Here is a 17,885-nt window from a genome sequence, read left to right as displayed (position 1 = left end):
GTTTGAACTTATTGTAATTTTTATAGTGAAAATGGATAAACATATGCTTTGTCCATTCTGCTTTCCTACACAGCACGTGATGGCTATATTATGTTCACATACAAAGCATTTGAGCTGCAGCTCAATTATAATTACACAAATACATCTGAAACTGATAGAGGCTCTTTTGATTTGGACACATATATACGTATATTTTACAATCAATCTGTAGAGAAAGGTGTAATGTTGCTCACACATATGATGGCTATATGAATACTACAAACATGGAGACAAAAAGAAAAGATAGAGGACATCAGAACCTGGCAAAAAAAACACCTTCATAAAAAAACATTCACAATACTTGAAGAAAAACGTTAATTGTAATTGAATACTTAAATAGCCCGTATGCCTGAGAAAGACTACAGTATTGTTCTTTGTGCATGATGTACATAAAAACTTCCTCTTTATATTAGGACTCAGTAAAAAAAGAATAAAAAATGTATTTTCAAAGCTTTACATGAAATGTTGTTCATTGTGAATGATTTAAAATGACTGATTCTGAAATGTAGTTACTCTGTGTTTATCAACATTTCAGTTATTTAATTTTTTTTATGTTTGAACCAACATAATGTGTTCTGATAACAGTGTGATTCTGGACACATAACAAGTGCTACACATGGCAAAGACAGACAGACAGACAGACAGACAGACAGACAGACAGACAGACAGACAGACAGACAGACACTAAGTACTGACTTAACTGGCTAATTCAAAAAGGATTAACCCATTTGACTTGCATATCTTTAGAAAGTGTCTCTGATTATGACTTCAGATGTCTGATGATGATAAAATCCCACACTGCTTTTCAAGTCACTGCCAAAGACTTTGACCACAAAGACGTATTTGAGCCAAGGTAACAGCCAAAAGTTAAGACCAAGCCTTTCAGCAGAGACATTTCAATAGGCTTTTTCTGATGTCTGACTTCTTTCCATATCCAGACTGAGACTCCTCTAACGGACTGGTAGTGCCAATAAATCTTCCCTGGCAGGAATCTGTGCATGCTGAAAGCTGTTTAGTTTCAGTTCATTGTCCTGAATTATTAACACGGTCTGGGACAGGGCCATTACATAAGGCCTTGTGTTCACAACTGAAACATTCAGTTTTCATTTGGAGTTCAGGGAAAGAAAACACAGTGACTTATTGTGCCCAGCATCCCACATGCGTCAGGTTCAGGTAAAAAATGTCTTTGAGAAATGGTAGATGTTGAATCAAGCCCTCCAAAAACACATTTTCTAATAATAGACGCTACGCACAGTCCTATTGTTGTGTCTCAGAAAAACTAAGAACGGACAGGATGTGAAGAGGAGGTAAACGATTGTTCTTCCCCTCAACTCTTTTCCTGTAGAAAAAAAAAACCACACATAGGCTTTCTATAAAAAGTGGACATGGACACCATGACATTACCTATTGATTTTTTGACTTCCGTTTCAAATGCTCAATTTTGGCCAACGCCATCTTTGTTGACTGGAGTCAGAAGTTGCAATATTTTTTTTTTTTTTACAAAAGGCCAGAAGTTTAAGGACTTGAATATGCTGAGGTAACACCACAAACAGCTCGCAGCACCCATATGTCACCCACAGCAACTCCTACCTTAAGGACGCATACTTTGAAGGCTTCATATAGTATACATAGGTGAACTGAATCCAAAAATGTTAATACACTAAAATTCTTCTTCCAATTTTGTGAAAGGGGAACCAAGCTAAGACCAAAATGTACCAGACTGTTGGCATGTAAGTGTCTGCGGTAAAGCTGGGGTTTTTTTAATAGGAAGTTCTTGGTAATCAAATAGCGTTCGGAACCATTCGGAAGTGGCCATTCAAGTTACTGCAGACACATTTTGGCACTTTTGCATTGGCTTCATTTGTCAGCCCATAAGGTTGACGAAACAGTTCACATTATTGTTTTGTTTTATCCAACATGAACAACATTTCAACTCTGAATACCTACAAACATGTTTTTCATTGAGTTTTAAGAGCTTGTAATGCTCAAATTGCATAAGAAAGAGAGAAAGACACACACACAGAGAGAGAGAGAGAGAGAAAGAGAAAGAGAGAGAGAGGCCTCTTAAGCCCTCCCCTGTTCACCACAACTTTGTTCTCAAAGCTCACAAGTCAAGGATCAGAGCTTTTAATTCGCTGTAATTGTATGAGTTGTTGGGGGGAAAAAATCGGTAATAAAACTATAAAATGAGACTTTAAGAGTTGAGTTTATGAGGGTGTAGTGGAGCTTTAAAGACATTATCTAAAGCCAAAAGCTAGACAAAAACAACAGCAGATGGCTTATTTAAGAAAGAACAAGAGAAACACTTCTGCTGGAAAAATCTCACCAATAATGTTCACTGTGACATCAACATATGCCACTTCCAAGTCAGGCAATTTGAGCAATCTGCCAGTAGGTAAATAATAGCTCCTACAGTGGTTGTTTGGGAAGTCATTTCTATTTTTGCCCTAACTTAAAAAGAAATCTTCCTGTACATGTACATGTAAGTAATATCTTCTCTGTGTGGTGACACTAGTGAACAGGAGAGAAGATATCACACGGCGCATCTTCCATCTGGCCACTTTGAAAGGCTTCTGCTGTGGTCATAGCTGCTACTTGTGAAAAATCAGAGCTATGTCAGGAATGGTCATCTGACAGCAGGGCTGGAGAGGTTTCCCCTCCCTGTAGTCTCTGTGCTGTTCTACACACTTGGTACAAACAACAGCTGCAGCATGCACACACTGTGCCAAACACTGACGCCCCCTGGCAGAAGATCTTATCTCTACCCAGAGCAGTCACCACACCCTGAACTTAAATCTTACCCGGCTCTTTGAAAACCGATCTGAGGTGGTCTCCATATGTTCTGATCAATATCTGACCAAAATATCCCATTGTAAGCCTATATTCTTATGGACTTCCAAAACGTATAAGAACAAATATCTAACCATGTTGTAACTTTATGCAGCATTCAGCAGCAAGCTCATAGACAAGTAAAGAGTTAAACTCCACCTGCCTCAGTCTCTCACAGAGCACATAGCAGCCATGACAGGCTGTTCGGTCATTGTGTACTGAGGACTTAGTGGGATGTCATGGCTCAAATACCTACAGGGTTATGCTGGTCTAGGCATCTTACAGACCCTCTCCAGCCATATAAGGGCTGCCAGAGCTGTGGGGGTAAACAGATGCACCTGTCAATAGAGGGAAAGGAATCAGGACGAGAAAAGGCTACACAGAGGTGACAAGTTTAAAGGAAAATGCTGCGTTTATTTACCCGCCAGAGTCGGTTGGATAGCTAATTGCCTCGCCTGGTAACAGGGGTTGGTTTCAAGCGCAAAAAAACCCTACTGTGTGAAGGCTGCTGATCCATTTCCCAACTCTCAAACATGCATTTAACAAGCGTATCATACAATTCCTCCGCTGGGTGAAGCAACACATGTATTCCTTTTGCATACAGGGGGAATGGAGTCTGTAAAAGGCGCCATCAGTCAGAGATAATGGCGATGTCTTGAACCAATCGCAGATGGATACACAGCTATCCGGCTCGCGTGCTTAGCAGGAGGCCTATTGGGCAGAGCTACAGAGAGCTAATGAATCTCTCCGGGAGGACTTACCCGCTGGGCTGGAGCCCACAACACTTGGCACTGAAAGGTCTGTGGTATCCAGTGTGCCACCTAATGAGACGCACAGAGTGATATGATTAACCATCTGCATCCTTCTGCAAGCTAGCAGAACATGTGACAGAGATGCCTGAGCAGACATGAAAATGTCACAGAGATCGATCTTCACAGCAAACGAAAGGGAGACATGTGCTCCTGCCAGTGTCCTCATGGTGAGGGGTTTCGATATATGATTAAAGAGGGGGCGACACCATGCTGTGTTCAGCAGGTTTGTTATGTTTGTAAAGTTGGATATGGGAAAAAGAACACTCTACTAAGGAGACTCAACTGAAGAAGTCATCATTCATTCTCTTGTGAATAATGTATCCAATAGAGTTTCTCACAGCACATATCAGAAATCAAACACACAGAAAATGTTTGCCCCATTTGTTCAAAATAAAAACACAATTGTGACCATTTGGCAAATGATCAAATTGCAGTTGTTGAAAAAAGAAATGAAGTAAATCCCCTACAAATGAGAAGGTGTGAGCCAATTCCGATATGTGGTTAAAATTGAATGAGATATTTCACACCTTGATGCTTGTTCTTCCATCGTATGCAGTGAAGCCGACTCTTGCAAAAGCCATTTGGACTGACTGAGTCAGACCAGTAACACAAGCATGAGCATAGCCTGACATCATTTTTCCAACAGTCAATAGTGTGATGATGATCATATCAGAGGGTGTGAAAACCATATCACACACAAAAAAACAGGGTAAGGGTGTTAGTATGATGTGACTTTCTGATCTTAGACCTCTTACAGCCAAAGCTATCTTTGTAAGAAAAAAAAAAATATGTGTACTAGAGACAACAAAAGAAATTCAAAAGTTATCTGAAGAGAAAAGTTTGAACTCTTCAAACAACAAGCTTACTCTTGTTCCCTCTCTTGTAGACGATTACATCAGAACCATGTCTTTCTACTTAGTATCCAGTAAATAAAAACAAAACAAAAACAAAGACCGTTAGCCAAGGTAAGCATGAAGGGAGGGCAAATTCCTATCCTGGTGTATATCACTGGTGTGACAACAGTTTAAGGCGTAGTGTTTTTTCAGGGTTGTTATGTGTTGTTGCTAGCAGATAGTTTGGCAGTAAAGCCTGCAACTCTCTCAAATAACACTCATTACTTTTTTAAATTTCTGTTATCAAAAATAATCACAAAGTGAAATGAAAGAAATGTGAAAACATTTCTGATTGTAAGAAGTTGTTTCTTGTTAGTTAGTTGTTTTTTTTTCTTTGCAAAAGCCAGGCCCTGATTCTAGTGGTTATGCTGTGTTTTCTTTTCAACTATAACAAAGTTTTCAGTTTGAAGTGACTAGTCTGGCTCCATCCTGAGTGAAAAGAATCTGCCCAAAACTCCCCTATGGTGTTTAGTTGTTTTGTGTGGTTGTTATGGTTAGTTGTTAGCTAACAGCATGTTACACTCATGTTTTTTTATTTTTTTTATCTCACACTCTCTTTATATTTTACATCTATCTTACTATAAAAACTCCAAACACGAATGCTTTCTGGTGAATGAGGGACTCGTTATTTAGTTGTTTGTTTGTTTTTTACTTTCTATGCTAAGCTAGGCTAATGACCACCACGTTCATTTTACTACTACTATCAAATTCTTCAACATAGAAAACATCAGATTAAAAGATGATGTAATCACATACAAATACACACAAAGGGGCTTTTAATGCACCGGATAAAATAACTTTTGAGTTGTCTGGATCTTCCGAGACCAAATAACAATTGTTGACTACTAACCTGCACTGCCTGCACTGGTGGGCCTCTGGGGGCCTCCACTCGAGCCCACATTCCTGTGCAGAGAGGCCTGGGGAGGGGACAGCATCCCGCTGTCACTCAGGGAGACTGTGGCTGAGGCCAGGGCCTGACTGCCCAGAGACCCTCCTTGCTGGTACATGGCATTAGGGTTGGAAACGGGCACCGCCACATGCATTGAGAAGTTCTGCTGAGGCAATGCTGAGGGCTAAAACAGAAGGACAAACACAGATGATTACATACACACTCAAAAACATGACGTCAGGTGGTTGGTCAGAGACTGGCAATGCATTATTAATCCAATATAAGAAACAGTTGCTGTATCACAAAATAAGATAATCATTTCTGCCTAACATTTGAGGGCTTTTGAGTGACATCTGATAACCATCAACAAAAAAAGTTTATTTTCATAATCATCATACACAGAATACACACATCTTCAGTGCTACTGTAACACAGAAAAAACAGGAAACACAAATCCAAAAAAAACATGCATTCAGGTGATCACTTTGGCATTGCAGCAGTCAGCACTGGAAACAGTCTTTTGTCTTATGCATAAGCACTGTGTCGTGGGTTTCTCAGCACAGCAGAGAGGGGAAACAGGGACTCACAACTTACACGAGTCGTGACTCACCTGCATTTAGCTTCAAAGTGCTGACTGTGCAAAGCGTAAGTGAGAATGACAGGTGGCAGTGAGAACGTTTCATCATAGCATTATCCAGTGAGCCAGTCGGGTGTTATCATTAGTTTGTTAATGGCAAAGTGATGCTCTTCATGTAAGGAACATAGAGAAAATGACTGCTTAGTAGGCGCTGTGTCCTTGCACAATTCCAATATTGTCACGCATGATAAGATCACAAAAGATTTGTAGGGACTTTAAAGGGTGAGCCAGTGTGGTATTTGATGAGGGAGAGGGAAGATGCTAAATGATAGTGTGGTTGTTAGCGTGCTGGAACTGTTCAGGGGTATGACTTGTTTATGTACTATAATGTTTTGAAAGAGAAGATGTTAAAGGAGAAATTGTTAAAGTTACATCATCAAGAAAACTGGAAATGTAAATTTTCTTTTTTTTTTAATAAGGGTATTTAAATCACAGAACATAGTTATCTGACTGACGAGTATTCACATTACTGTACATGACTGATGTGTTTGAGAAACGACTCCTGTTTGAGTTTTGATAACATGATACTGTGGTGTAATCTTTCCAGCAAGATGCATGCAACGATTCACCTGTTCTTTTGAAATGTGATCTTATCAGGGTGTGCCAAAGTATCAGTTGCTGAACAAATCAACGTATAAACAAACGCACACCCAGTGAAGGGGGGTATTAATCGTAAGCCAGAGTAGTTCTGAAAGAGGTTGACAGAAGTTCTGGGTGGGGGTAACAAAAAGAGGAAAAGTTAAATGAAAATAAGAGTGAAAATCCTTGTGTGCCACAAAGCCAAGCAAAGATGTTGCATTTACAGTACTTACGATTTTATGATTTCTCATCATATTATCAAACTCCTCATTAATTTTTTTATACTTTTCTTCAGTGTGAGGAGTGAGGACATATGAGGCATCGGGGTCCGGGCTATCACAACCTCTGTGTTCTTTCTTGTTTAGCGCCTGTAGTGAACATCAACATAAAGACAGGAATCAACACAAAACAGCAGGGGACAAAGGAAGTACTTACACCACAGCGCTTGTACATTAAATCACTCTCTTCGCTTAGTTTGCCGAAATGGTCGTCCATGAGGGGGCTGTGCCCAAAACAGTCCTCTGGATCGGGACTAGCACAGTCATTATGGCCTTTGTTTCTCAATTTCTGAAATGAAATTACACAGTTGAAAAGAAACAGAATACAAGATGTGGCTCTGTGTTTGTGCTGCTTTTTTACCTAATAAATAAATTCTCACCAAAATAATGTCTATAAAAGCATAAAGTGTAATCTGTCCTTCAGTTGTGTGTTTTGTTGCATCACAAAAGCTGCTACACCAATGCTTCGTCCAAACTGTAGTTCAACTCAAGAGTATTAGGAAATGGGAAACTGACGTGTCACTCTATATCCTTCCAATCTTTAAAAGTGTATCCTCCTCCTTTTTTATCCCGCTTCTCTCTCCTTCTCGACCCCTCTCCTTCCTTTCCTGTTCTTCCCTCTCTTGCTGCAAGTGTGTGTTTTTTCTTTTTTGCATTTTTCATCACATTTCAGCCATCATGAGCCACCCAGCTGGAAGAAACCTCTGCATAAGGAGATCCTACAGCAGAGCACTTTAAGACTGTCCCAATTTAGTATGGTTGTCACTCGCGGGATCTTATCACAATGAATGCATGTGGAGAATAAAGCGGATAATCAAATGTGGTCAAAGATGCTTATTTGAGCATGAAATTAAGCAATTATTGTATAAGCAAAGAGCTCATAAGTACTGCATAGGTTTGGGAGTTGTGGTGCAATAAAAAAACGATTCCAATTTCAGAGGGGGAAAAAAATGCCGTACAACTGAACATATAAAAGCTACACTGCTCTTTTGCTCAGTTTCATACGGGCTGTTCTCTGCTCCTCATTACAGCTCTGAATAGCGGTGTTAACAAGACGTGCTGACAGCATGTGACAGCTTGAGATATCAAGGCAGTGTACATCAAAACATGATTTATGTGTGGCTCTCGAGGTTCCTCTATCAGGCTACTGCAGGTCCACAGCAGCGCCCTGCCCTGTCTGCTAAGCTGCCTCGGAGGTCTCGTGTCTACAGGAAGGTCACTGACTCTTGCGGATGCAAGGGGTCAGAGTGTGAAGCCAGAGGAGAGGAACCTACAACTAATGAGACGCTCGCTCTCTTGTGTCTGTTCTTTATCGCCTAACAAAGTGGAAAATGGTGTGTGCAAGAGAAGAGAAGGGAAACTCTGTGAGAAGCAGTGTGTGCTGCGTATGTGCAATGTCTGTGAGTCCTGGTGGTGGTGGGTGGGTGGGGGGTGGGGGTGTTTCTACAGCTGCTACATCCTCTAACAGAGATGTGGCATTACGTTAAGGTCTGTGCAGACAATGCGGCTAACCCAGGGTAGCTCACCACAACCCCAGTGCAAGTTACATTTCCTAAGACACGGTCCATAACCTTTAAATGCCTCTTATAATATTAACACATTTTAATTTAAACACCTCGATCCCCATGCATGCATTTTCTGAGCAATGTTTATTTTTTGCACGAGAGTAATGTCAACATGCATTGCACAGACACAGACAGAAATGTGTCGCTTTTTGCACATTTGATGGAAATAAGGAAGTTCAGAAGAGCACCCGCAAAGTCTTCAGACTTCACTGTCTGCAATGCCAAGAAGAGAAAAGAGCTCCTCTGGATAATGAATGGCCAGCACTGTACCAAAGATGGATTACTGTTTGGTGTGGTACAGAACAGTGGCATTCTTCTCATTCTGAGAAAACGCCTTGCTGGTTCATTTCCTGTTTACTGAACAAACCCTCTTTAGTTAGGGTCCTGAAAGGCCTGTGTTTACTGGGGTTAGACTGTGCACTTTCTCCACCAGAGAGCCAAAGATCTGATCTCAACCTGCAAATTTAAATCTCAAACCTGCTCATTATGGGAATATCTTGGTCAGACTGGTCGGGCACGGCTGTGTGCGAGCTGGGCAGGGCTGCTCTAGTTTCACAACGAGCCTGGCCAGTCTTCAGCACACCGCACCCACTGGCCCAAGACATGTAGGGAGGGGTGAGGCTGCACAGTGGGTGAGAGGGGAACCAGATAGCAGCGGACAAGGGCAGGCAGATCTTAGATCTCCTCTGTGATACATGAAACTAAGCACTACAATGCATATTATCTTTTGAAAAATGGTGCTATAGAGATTGAAGTGTGAAGAGTTATTCATCAATGTGGTGTTTTTAATGCTACAACATTGAAGGCCTGTGAAAGCATGGCTGAAATTCTTTGTTAAATGACTTGGCATGTCATGAGCGTCCCGCAGAAGCTTCCCACAGCTCCCAGCAAATGGATCACTAAATCAGCACATGGCCAAACAGGTGTCCCTCTTCCAAACACCTGTCAAGACCTGGCTCACCGTTCTGGCCAATCAGAGGCAGCCGCGCACAGGCATGGCCGTAGAAGGGACCACATGGAGCCCTGAAGGCCACCCGACCCCAGATCAGCTTTGCTCTGACATGTCAATGCTGATCTGGGGCTCTTCACTTTTCAGACAGCTCTGACCTAGAAAAGGACAAGCTAACAAGATGCAAAAAAGAAAGTAATCATTGAAAGGAGAACTTCTTTTTGTATACGACTAATAGTTGAACGGAACCGAATGCCCCTCAAATGTTGAGTCAAGTTGTGGGGGTTTTACTTTGGAGAGTTAATTTGGCTAAGCCTGAATAGTTGAGGTTTGGGTTTTCAGTAGCATTTCTAATGGCAGATATGGGTTGTTTGTTACCAAAGGCAGGCTGTGTAGAGAGCATAGACAAGGGAACTTGTGTAATCTATTTACAAGGCCCTCAGAGGCTCACAAAGATGAGTGGGAACAAGGCCAGGGGCTATTTTCTCACAGCAGTCCAAACCTGTATTGATAGATATTTGGCTCTTCAAATAAAAATGAGACTCTGAGTAGCTGACGTCAAACCAACCGGGCACTATTGTCAGTGTGTGCATGTGTGTGTGTATGTGTGTGTGCATGTCTGCCTGTCTTTTGGCTTGTGTGATAGTTCTTTCTCGAACGTTTTCCATTGCAGGAGGCCTTGAGGTTTCCTTACCCTGACGAAAAATAATGTCATCTCCACCTGAGTCCTGACTACAAACCCAGCTGTAACCAAGGAGGAGACATCAGCATAGTAACCAATCCATCTCTAGATTTAAAGTATGGACAAAAAGGCCACATCACTGAAATCTTACAAACCATTTTATTCAAATTCAGACAAACAGAACCTGCATAACAATCTGTCCCCAAACCTCAGATTCATTCTCAAGCATAATATTCACCTTTTCTTTTTATTTCAAAATTGAAGCAAACACTCTATTCCATGGATTAAAAATAAAACTCAACCCTTGCGTAAGCCACCTACATCACCTGTTTCTTAAGAAGTACTTCCAGTGGAATGGGCCCAAGCAATTTACTCGGCTGCTGTGAGTCTTGAAAAAACAATTTTACTGTGATGTTCTCCCTCTCTTGTGTCAAGAGAGCTTTCTGCATTTGACTTATTCATGTACTGCACAGTACTGTACCTGAATAGAAGGCAGGGTGAAATAAATAGTGGCTCGGTATAAAAGCTGAACTACAAAATCTGTGGGGGAGATGGCTGAAAGGAAGGCATGAAGAGGCTGTTTTTTTCTATAGTCTCTTCCATTGTGCCTGAATCACAGTAACGTTCACTTACAGCAGCTTTCACTATTGGCAGAGCACCACCTGACCTCTGACTGCTCCACCACAGCTCTGATTACAGGCCCCTCGAACAGCAAGACAGTTTGTAGAGTAATGGCAACGGAGCAGGAAATTTCACAAAATGTTCCTAAAGTGGAGTGCAACATGAATGTTTAATGTATGTTGTGTTTATTCCTGCCTTCCTACACAGAAGCTATATTTTAACCGGTTGCTCTGCAGCCGCCCCGCTCTCTTTACCACGATTTAGCCAGGTCTCGCAGCTTTTCACCCTGCAGTGCTGTGAATTAGCCCTTGTGCCCGCCGCTACACTAAGCAAGGTAGCGTGCTAATCCTCATGACATCACCATTGTGTCCAGGCCGTTCCATCTAATGTGCTTATCAAAGGGCTTCTTTGAGTGTAAACGCACTAGGAAATCAGCATGGGGAGGCGGCTGATAGGAAGGCTTTTATCTGGTAAGGAATATTTCTGCTCTTATATAACATCTTAAGAGACTTTCACTACCAGCATGTTCCCCCTGTGGTGATGTAGTCTTCACTTGAGGTGAATAAAAGCCTTTTTTGGCTGCTCTTTAAGCACTGTATGCCATAGTCAAGCACAAGGTTACTGTAATGTAGAGAGCTTCCTCTCTTTCTCTGTGTCCTACCACATATTGTGAGTTGGGAGTGGTGGGCTGTTAGATAGGGAAACTTCTGTAATTCCCAGACATATCTTGTTTAATCTCATAACCATTGCACATTACTGAGTGGACTGATATCAGGATATGAAGCTGGATTCATGTCCTTCCTTCAGCTGTCTCTATTGTCTACTTACTCAGTGGACAGGAAGAGCAGCGGGAGGGGGAAAGTGCTCAACATGACTGTCTGCGTTTTATTTGGAATTTGTTGTATTGGGAGTTGTTATAAAAGCAAAGTACAGAGTGACATTCAAGTCCACCTGACACAGAAATGACAATTTCCTATGCTCAAATGGTGGCCATTTTTTTTTTTTTTTACGTCAGACTCATGGTGGGAAGCTAGAAAGCTGTAATAATGCCGTACTACTATATTACAAGTCATATAAATGAGGATCTGACCATGTTTTTCATCACACCACTTCTCCCTAAACTGAAAATAAAGATCTTAATTATCCAGAGGGACATTTGTTCAAGTAAAACCCACCAGTTACCACAAACATCAACTACGCCTATAGCTCACATTATGTCGTCCTACACTTATTCAATGAACAGTATATTAGCCTACATTATGTTACTAAATATTACATTAGCTAGGGAATTTATTACATCCCTATTGTGTCACTATAATTACTGTATTGTTCTTGTAGAAACCAAGTATATCCTCTGAAAATAACTCTGTGAGTCATGACTGTCTACAATGGGTGTAACACCCGAGTCCCACTGTCTGTGATGCTTTCAGAGTTTTCAGAGTCCTATCTTCAGTTTGTTTACATCGCCAGGACGGCCGGCTGACTCCTCCCCTCGTGTATAAAAGTTGTTTAATTGAGGGACTAGAGAAAAGAAGAACAACATACTGTACTCACTGCTTAACTGTGTTTCTAGATCACGCTCATTTCAGGTAAATTTACATGCAGTGTGAAGATACCAGCATAATAAAGATCACTAGCATTAGCATGCTAACACAACAATGCAGTGCGAGTTGTTTTGGTTTCATGCTGGAGCTCAAGGGCGACATCTGCTGGATCAAAAAATCGCATATAAAGCCTTTAACGATAATATTACCAGGTTAGTAGCAGAATGTAACGTTAGCTTTGGTCCGCCTGTAGCTAAAGGGTCATCATATATGTTGAACTTGAAAGATGGCCAGTTTTAACATCTCCAGATTTTCATTGTCTTTTGGTAGCTGATAAATGAAGATGAAGGGATGATAGGATAATAATTGTGTCAGATATCCAACTCTGAAGGACTCTCAACCTGGAGACCCAGTGGTCTGACATTAAGCCAGCAATTGAGTTGATATAATTTGACCCTAAGCATGAAATAAAGGGAAAATAAACACCATGTTGAAAAGGTCAATGGAGCAGAACTGTTGGTTCAGAGTCAAACAGGTAGTGATCTATTCGTCTAAAGTAAACAGCTTGCACACGAACACGCTCACTTGGGCAGTGATGGATACACGAGGGAACAAAGGAATGGTATTCTTGTGCCATTCACTGGACCGACTCGTTCATGCTGTAACTGTTGAGGCCGTGCTGTGCAGTGTGCAGTCCCTTCATAGCTCTCACCTCTTGACAGCGTGGTAAATGACTGATGTGACAAAGCTATTAGAAGCCGCAGTCAGAAAGAACTGCCTCAATCAGCCGACTGTGAATTTTGTGTATAGACAAGAGGGAATTAAACTATAAAATGAGGACAGGCAAGCTACAGTCATCATTATCTACCAATGAAAAACAATAAGAACATATACATGTACTATTCACACTCCACCTTAATAAAAGGTTGAACGCATTTTTAAAAAAGTATAGAAATGACAATCCATACTGAAACATTAACATATAGATTATTGAAAATCTTTCCAACCATCTTTGCGCCCATTCTCCCATCTCTCTCTCTTTCCCTCTCTATGGTCATTGAGTGGATCATTAGCTGTCAGGGCCCTTGAAACCATACCCCCAACCCTGAACTCCCATTCCTGCTTGCCTCTAAAATATTCATAAGGACAATTAGGAGTTCCGATAAGGCGAGTACGGAGGGTTGGGGGGCGAGTGGCAGAGAGGGCAGGATGTGCCAGCAGGACGTCTGTTCTGCAACACTCTATACCCGGACCACAGACCTGTCCTCATCAATCTGAGACACAGCAGCCTCCCTCTTTGCCCCCAGTCAGGTCAGGCAGCGAGGGGAAGGTGGCACAGTGCCAGCTAGCCCCCCTTATCCCAGCAGGCTTTGCTCTGTCCTCGCCCCTGGGCAGGAGGGGTTGGCCGCACAGCGCGCATATTGGAAGGAGAGGGGGGGGGGGGGGCACAAGGGCAAGCTGATTGTTGCACGAGCTAACTCACAGAAGCCGCCATGTTTGAACGCGAGGTCTCATTTCAGGCGTTTGGCCTGCAAGGTCAGCGAAGAGCATACAGAGGGCGGATTCACGGCCTGTGGTTCTAATGATCTTTAAGATGTTTAGTAAAAGCGATACTTTGTTTACAGACCAAGCCAAATTAGGTCAGCTCAATGTCTGACCTATTTCATTAGGACGGTACTAACACAAACCACTGACTGGTTTGTGGTTTAGTTTACAGTTTTTGAAAATCACTGAGAACATTATAAGATGCCATCAGTCTTCTGTTATAAGCTTTACTCTTCCCCGAAAAAGCACTGACTTAAAGTACTTGCTGACATTACATTTATTTTGTGTTATATCTTGCGATATAGCCCAGTCAATTAGGTTTAATTAAGGCTCATTAATGGCTTAATGTGTGTAAGTTGTATGCAGTTAGGTCAGGGACAGGGACTGCAGGCCAGACATTTTTAGAGACCTCAAGGAAATAAAGCATAACATTTAAAAAAATATTCTGAAGTAAAAAACTCACAATTTTGAGAAGAATCTGAAAAAAAAAACATTTTTTTTTAAGTCTAGCTTTATACAAACATATGTGTGTTATTCTCTTTGGTGTAAAAAAAAAAACCTGCATGTTTCAAGTTTCAGATTTTTGATATCCTAATTTAGACATTTGAGTATTGACTCATTAGTTTCAAAGGAAACTAATGTTTAGAAGAACACACTTTGGCTTGTGTTTCCTTTCATGTGAGGCCCTCTTAAGAGATATTCATGAGACATTGGCTATACAGCTGAGAGGGTGGAAAAAAGCTCTGATGTAAATGACATACAACATGTGCTAAAAACAAAAATCTCTTAGCGGTATCCTGGTAACAAGCATATCACGATGGAGAGCAGAGCCATCATAAAACGTTAAGATGGGGTTCATAATGGGTTTGGAAAGTACAAACCTGATCATTTGAGTCATAGGTAAAGCCATTCAGCAACCCTGAAGAAAACTGTGCAGCCCAACGTACAAAATAAATGAATATTGCTAAACACTGAATGCTGCTCTTATTCCAATAATCAAATTACATTTACAGTTTGAGACTCAAAGGCTAGTACTCTGCCATCAGGAAACAATTACTGTGTGTCTGTTCCATAACCAAGGACATATAACAGAGTAGTTTGAACATTACCTCAACTGTTTCATTACACTGAGAAAACTACAAAAGAGGACTGGTGACCCTTTTTCACTAAAAGCCCAGAGGAAAAGGAGTCCTTGTCCTACAAAAAGGGGCACTTTGAAACCCAGCGTGTCGCTCGCAACAGAACCATTAATACTGCTTCACTCACATGGAGAGAGAAGACTTTGCACACACAACCCTCACCACACTGCTCCATAAGGGATAAATGAATAATTTATTGAACATGAGAATTAACACTAACTAAAGAAAGATGGCATAATAAGGAGGGTTGGAGTTGCAGGTTAACTCATGGTACCATACTTTATCATTGGATACGCGCTATGTGACCCACAATAACGATCGTCTGTTACAATCCGACAACCTCTGATTGGTTGATACCTGTTGTTGAGAAGAATCAAGCCTCGGCTGCTTGGTGAGTGTCATCATTATGCTCTTATCTTGAGCATCACTCAGGGCCCGGGGGGTCTTTGGCTACTCGCTTTGAATTTTTGAATTTGAATGTTTTGTTTTGTCCCAAGTCCCTACGGCTGAGCTACTGCCGCCCCGTGTTAGCATGTTGCTTTAGCAGATGCTTGGAAAGATTTGATGTCAAGAGCACAGCAGTGGAGGGCTGTTTTCCGGCCTGGGCACAGTTTTGAATATTTTCAAGCCTCAGAAGATGTTTTGATCCGAACCGCTGTTCCCTTTTTGTTTCCTCCTTTAAAGGACTCATGCCAACGTCACACAAGTTATGTCAGATAAGTGTTGTGTATGCGTGCATGAAAAACTTAAAGTAACACAAGTTTAACCAGATAATTGTTTGATTATTAACAGTAAAGTGATTACTGAAGTTAGAAACCTTACATTACTGTGTTACAGACGTAATTACAAATGTAATCTTATTACAGTAACGCCTTACTTTGTATGTGGAGTCATGAAGTAGTGACATAGTAAGTCATATAGGCAGGGGGGATAGTTTTAGAGTGCTGTATTTTATGATATATAAAATGTTGATATTTGGCATAAATTCAATAATTGTATCACGCTGTTCAGGATGCGATCGATATTTTGTGCCCCCCCCCCCAATAAAAAGGTATAACCACCCAGCTATTATAACCAAATCTATGATATATTTATCAAATGTGCAACAGAAAACACTTTTTGAGGGAATGCCAAGTGCATCAGGCTGACTTGTGAAGTATGAAGTCACTTAAATGTCAATAAAATGTCAATCATTTGTCACTTTCTTTTTAATAAAAACTGCAAACTCTTGGTTTTAGTATTCTCTATAAAAAAAAAAACTGTGTGAACTGCTTTTCACTTTAACTGGAAAGTACTGACTAGTGTCTACAAATGTTTAGTTTCTAATGCCTACTAATCGTCTGTCGATAGTTTAAAGAGTTTGTACTGTTCCCAACTGTTTTTCACTTTAACTGGATAGTCCTAACAGGTCTACAAATGCTTAATCCGGAATAACAACCGACAGTCTGCTGATGGTGATCTATATATATATGTTGAGTTGGTAATCAACAGAGTGTCATCACGAGGTGACTAGTCAGTCATTTGATGAGTGAGAAACCTCGTGAATGAGGAGGTCATACTATCATGCTCTTGATCATATGCTGACATCATAATGACAGATTGATTCAGAGTAGTTGATTGTCATTTTCCAAGAAGTTGACAATCTACAGATAGTTGAATGTCAATCAATGAGCTGTGTCTTCTGACTATCACTTTTGGTAAAGTCTTGTAACACCTTAAAATTCACCTTATAGTCTACTGGCAGGAAGTTGAATGCATGTAACTTGTCTGTTGAATGAGTCTTGTTGAATATCAACTGATACACTGCTGACATGCAACTGAATATCTACTGATAGCTTGTTGAGTGTCAACAAGTGAGTCATTATTTTTATTGTTATTTAACATTAACATGAATCCAGATTCACAATCTTTCCTGTATGTTTACCACAGTTAGCTGTAAGCAGAGGCTGGATTGAACCCTGGACTCTGCTGTGACAGTCCTGACCTGTGTGGTACAAAGGACCCCTAGCCCTACCCACATGGAACATAATCAAGGCTGCTATTTTGTTGTGACTATGAGGTTACTATAAAAGGGTTGAATAAGAAAGAAAACGTGATACACAAAAAACGTGATTCCTCAAAAAATAAAAAAAAACAATTTTGAGAGACTTAAAAACAACTTTTGTATTATTAATGTTGTTTCAGGTTTTATTTTGTCATCTTAGTAATATTTACAAGGGGCTGACTTGACAAACGCCACTGACTGAAACAGTAACTAACATCATCAGTTGTGGATTCGTAGTAAACAAAGATAACCCTTCACTCTGTTTTTGCTTAAACATATGCGAGTTATCTATTTTTAACTTGTCCTACTGCACTCGTCTGAAAATAGAAGCTGGTGCAGCGTGAACAGTGAGAGTGTTTGTTTTGACTGGAAACACATGCTAACCCTGGAGCTGACCAGCACAGGCCCAAAGGTGGAATGTCTGCGCAGGTATACACAACGCTCTCAGCACTCAGGAAATGGGAAATACCTCGTCTTCACAACACATTCCACCTTCCTCTCAGATAAAGGAGAAATAAGAGGGTTTCAGAAACACACATTAATGACCGCCCATGCTGTTACTTCACCACCCTCTCCATAGACAACAGACTGATTGGCAAAGCTTAGAATGAATATGGAAACATACAGAGTGAACTTCCTACAAGGCAGTATCACAAACAATCCATTCATTTATAAACAAAGTTTCATAACAGTAATCACACTTAAGATAATACCGTCTTATTTAGGATAATCTACAGTGCCTGTGCGTGACCGATACTCAAGATGAAAATGTAGAAAATCATTTTAATATCACTCCAATAAATCACAGGAGAGCAGAAGTGCACATACTTTTTTTTTCTG

General features: G+C 40.9%; 1 protein-coding gene across 9 annotated transcripts in view; it reads right to left on the bottom strand.

Moving 5' to 3' along the window:
• Positions 1 to 17,885, bottom strand: part of mef2aa (myocyte enhancer factor 2aa) — a 62,612-nt gene that overhangs the window by 9,169 nt on the left and 35,558 nt on the right. For 3 of the 9 annotated variants that reach the window (XM_065957282.1, XM_065957281.1, XM_065957284.1), the window contains exons 4-6: positions 6,912 to 7,046; positions 5,424 to 5,646; positions 3,630 to 3,689 (exon numbers count right to left, since the gene is read on the bottom strand). In XM_065957282.1, coding sequence (XP_065813354.1) covers positions 3,630 to 3,689; positions 5,424 to 5,646; positions 6,912 to 7,046 — 418 coding nt within the window. Of the gene's footprint in view, positions 1 to 3,629; positions 3,690 to 5,423; positions 5,647 to 6,911; positions 7,047 to 7,113; positions 7,246 to 17,885 lie in introns of all 9 variants that reach the window. The other 6 variants (XM_065957283.1, XM_065957285.1, XM_065957287.1 and 3 more) reach the window with 3 other exon arrangements.

This window comes from Labrus bergylta, chromosome 7 (assembly GCF_963930695.1).
Source record: "Labrus bergylta chromosome 7, fLabBer1.1, whole genome shotgun sequence".
Taxonomy (NCBI): Eukaryota; Metazoa; Chordata; class Actinopteri; order Labriformes; family Labridae; genus Labrus; species Labrus bergylta.
Note: the sequence above shows the minus strand (reverse complement) of the source record. Positions and strands in the feature narration are given on the sequence as shown.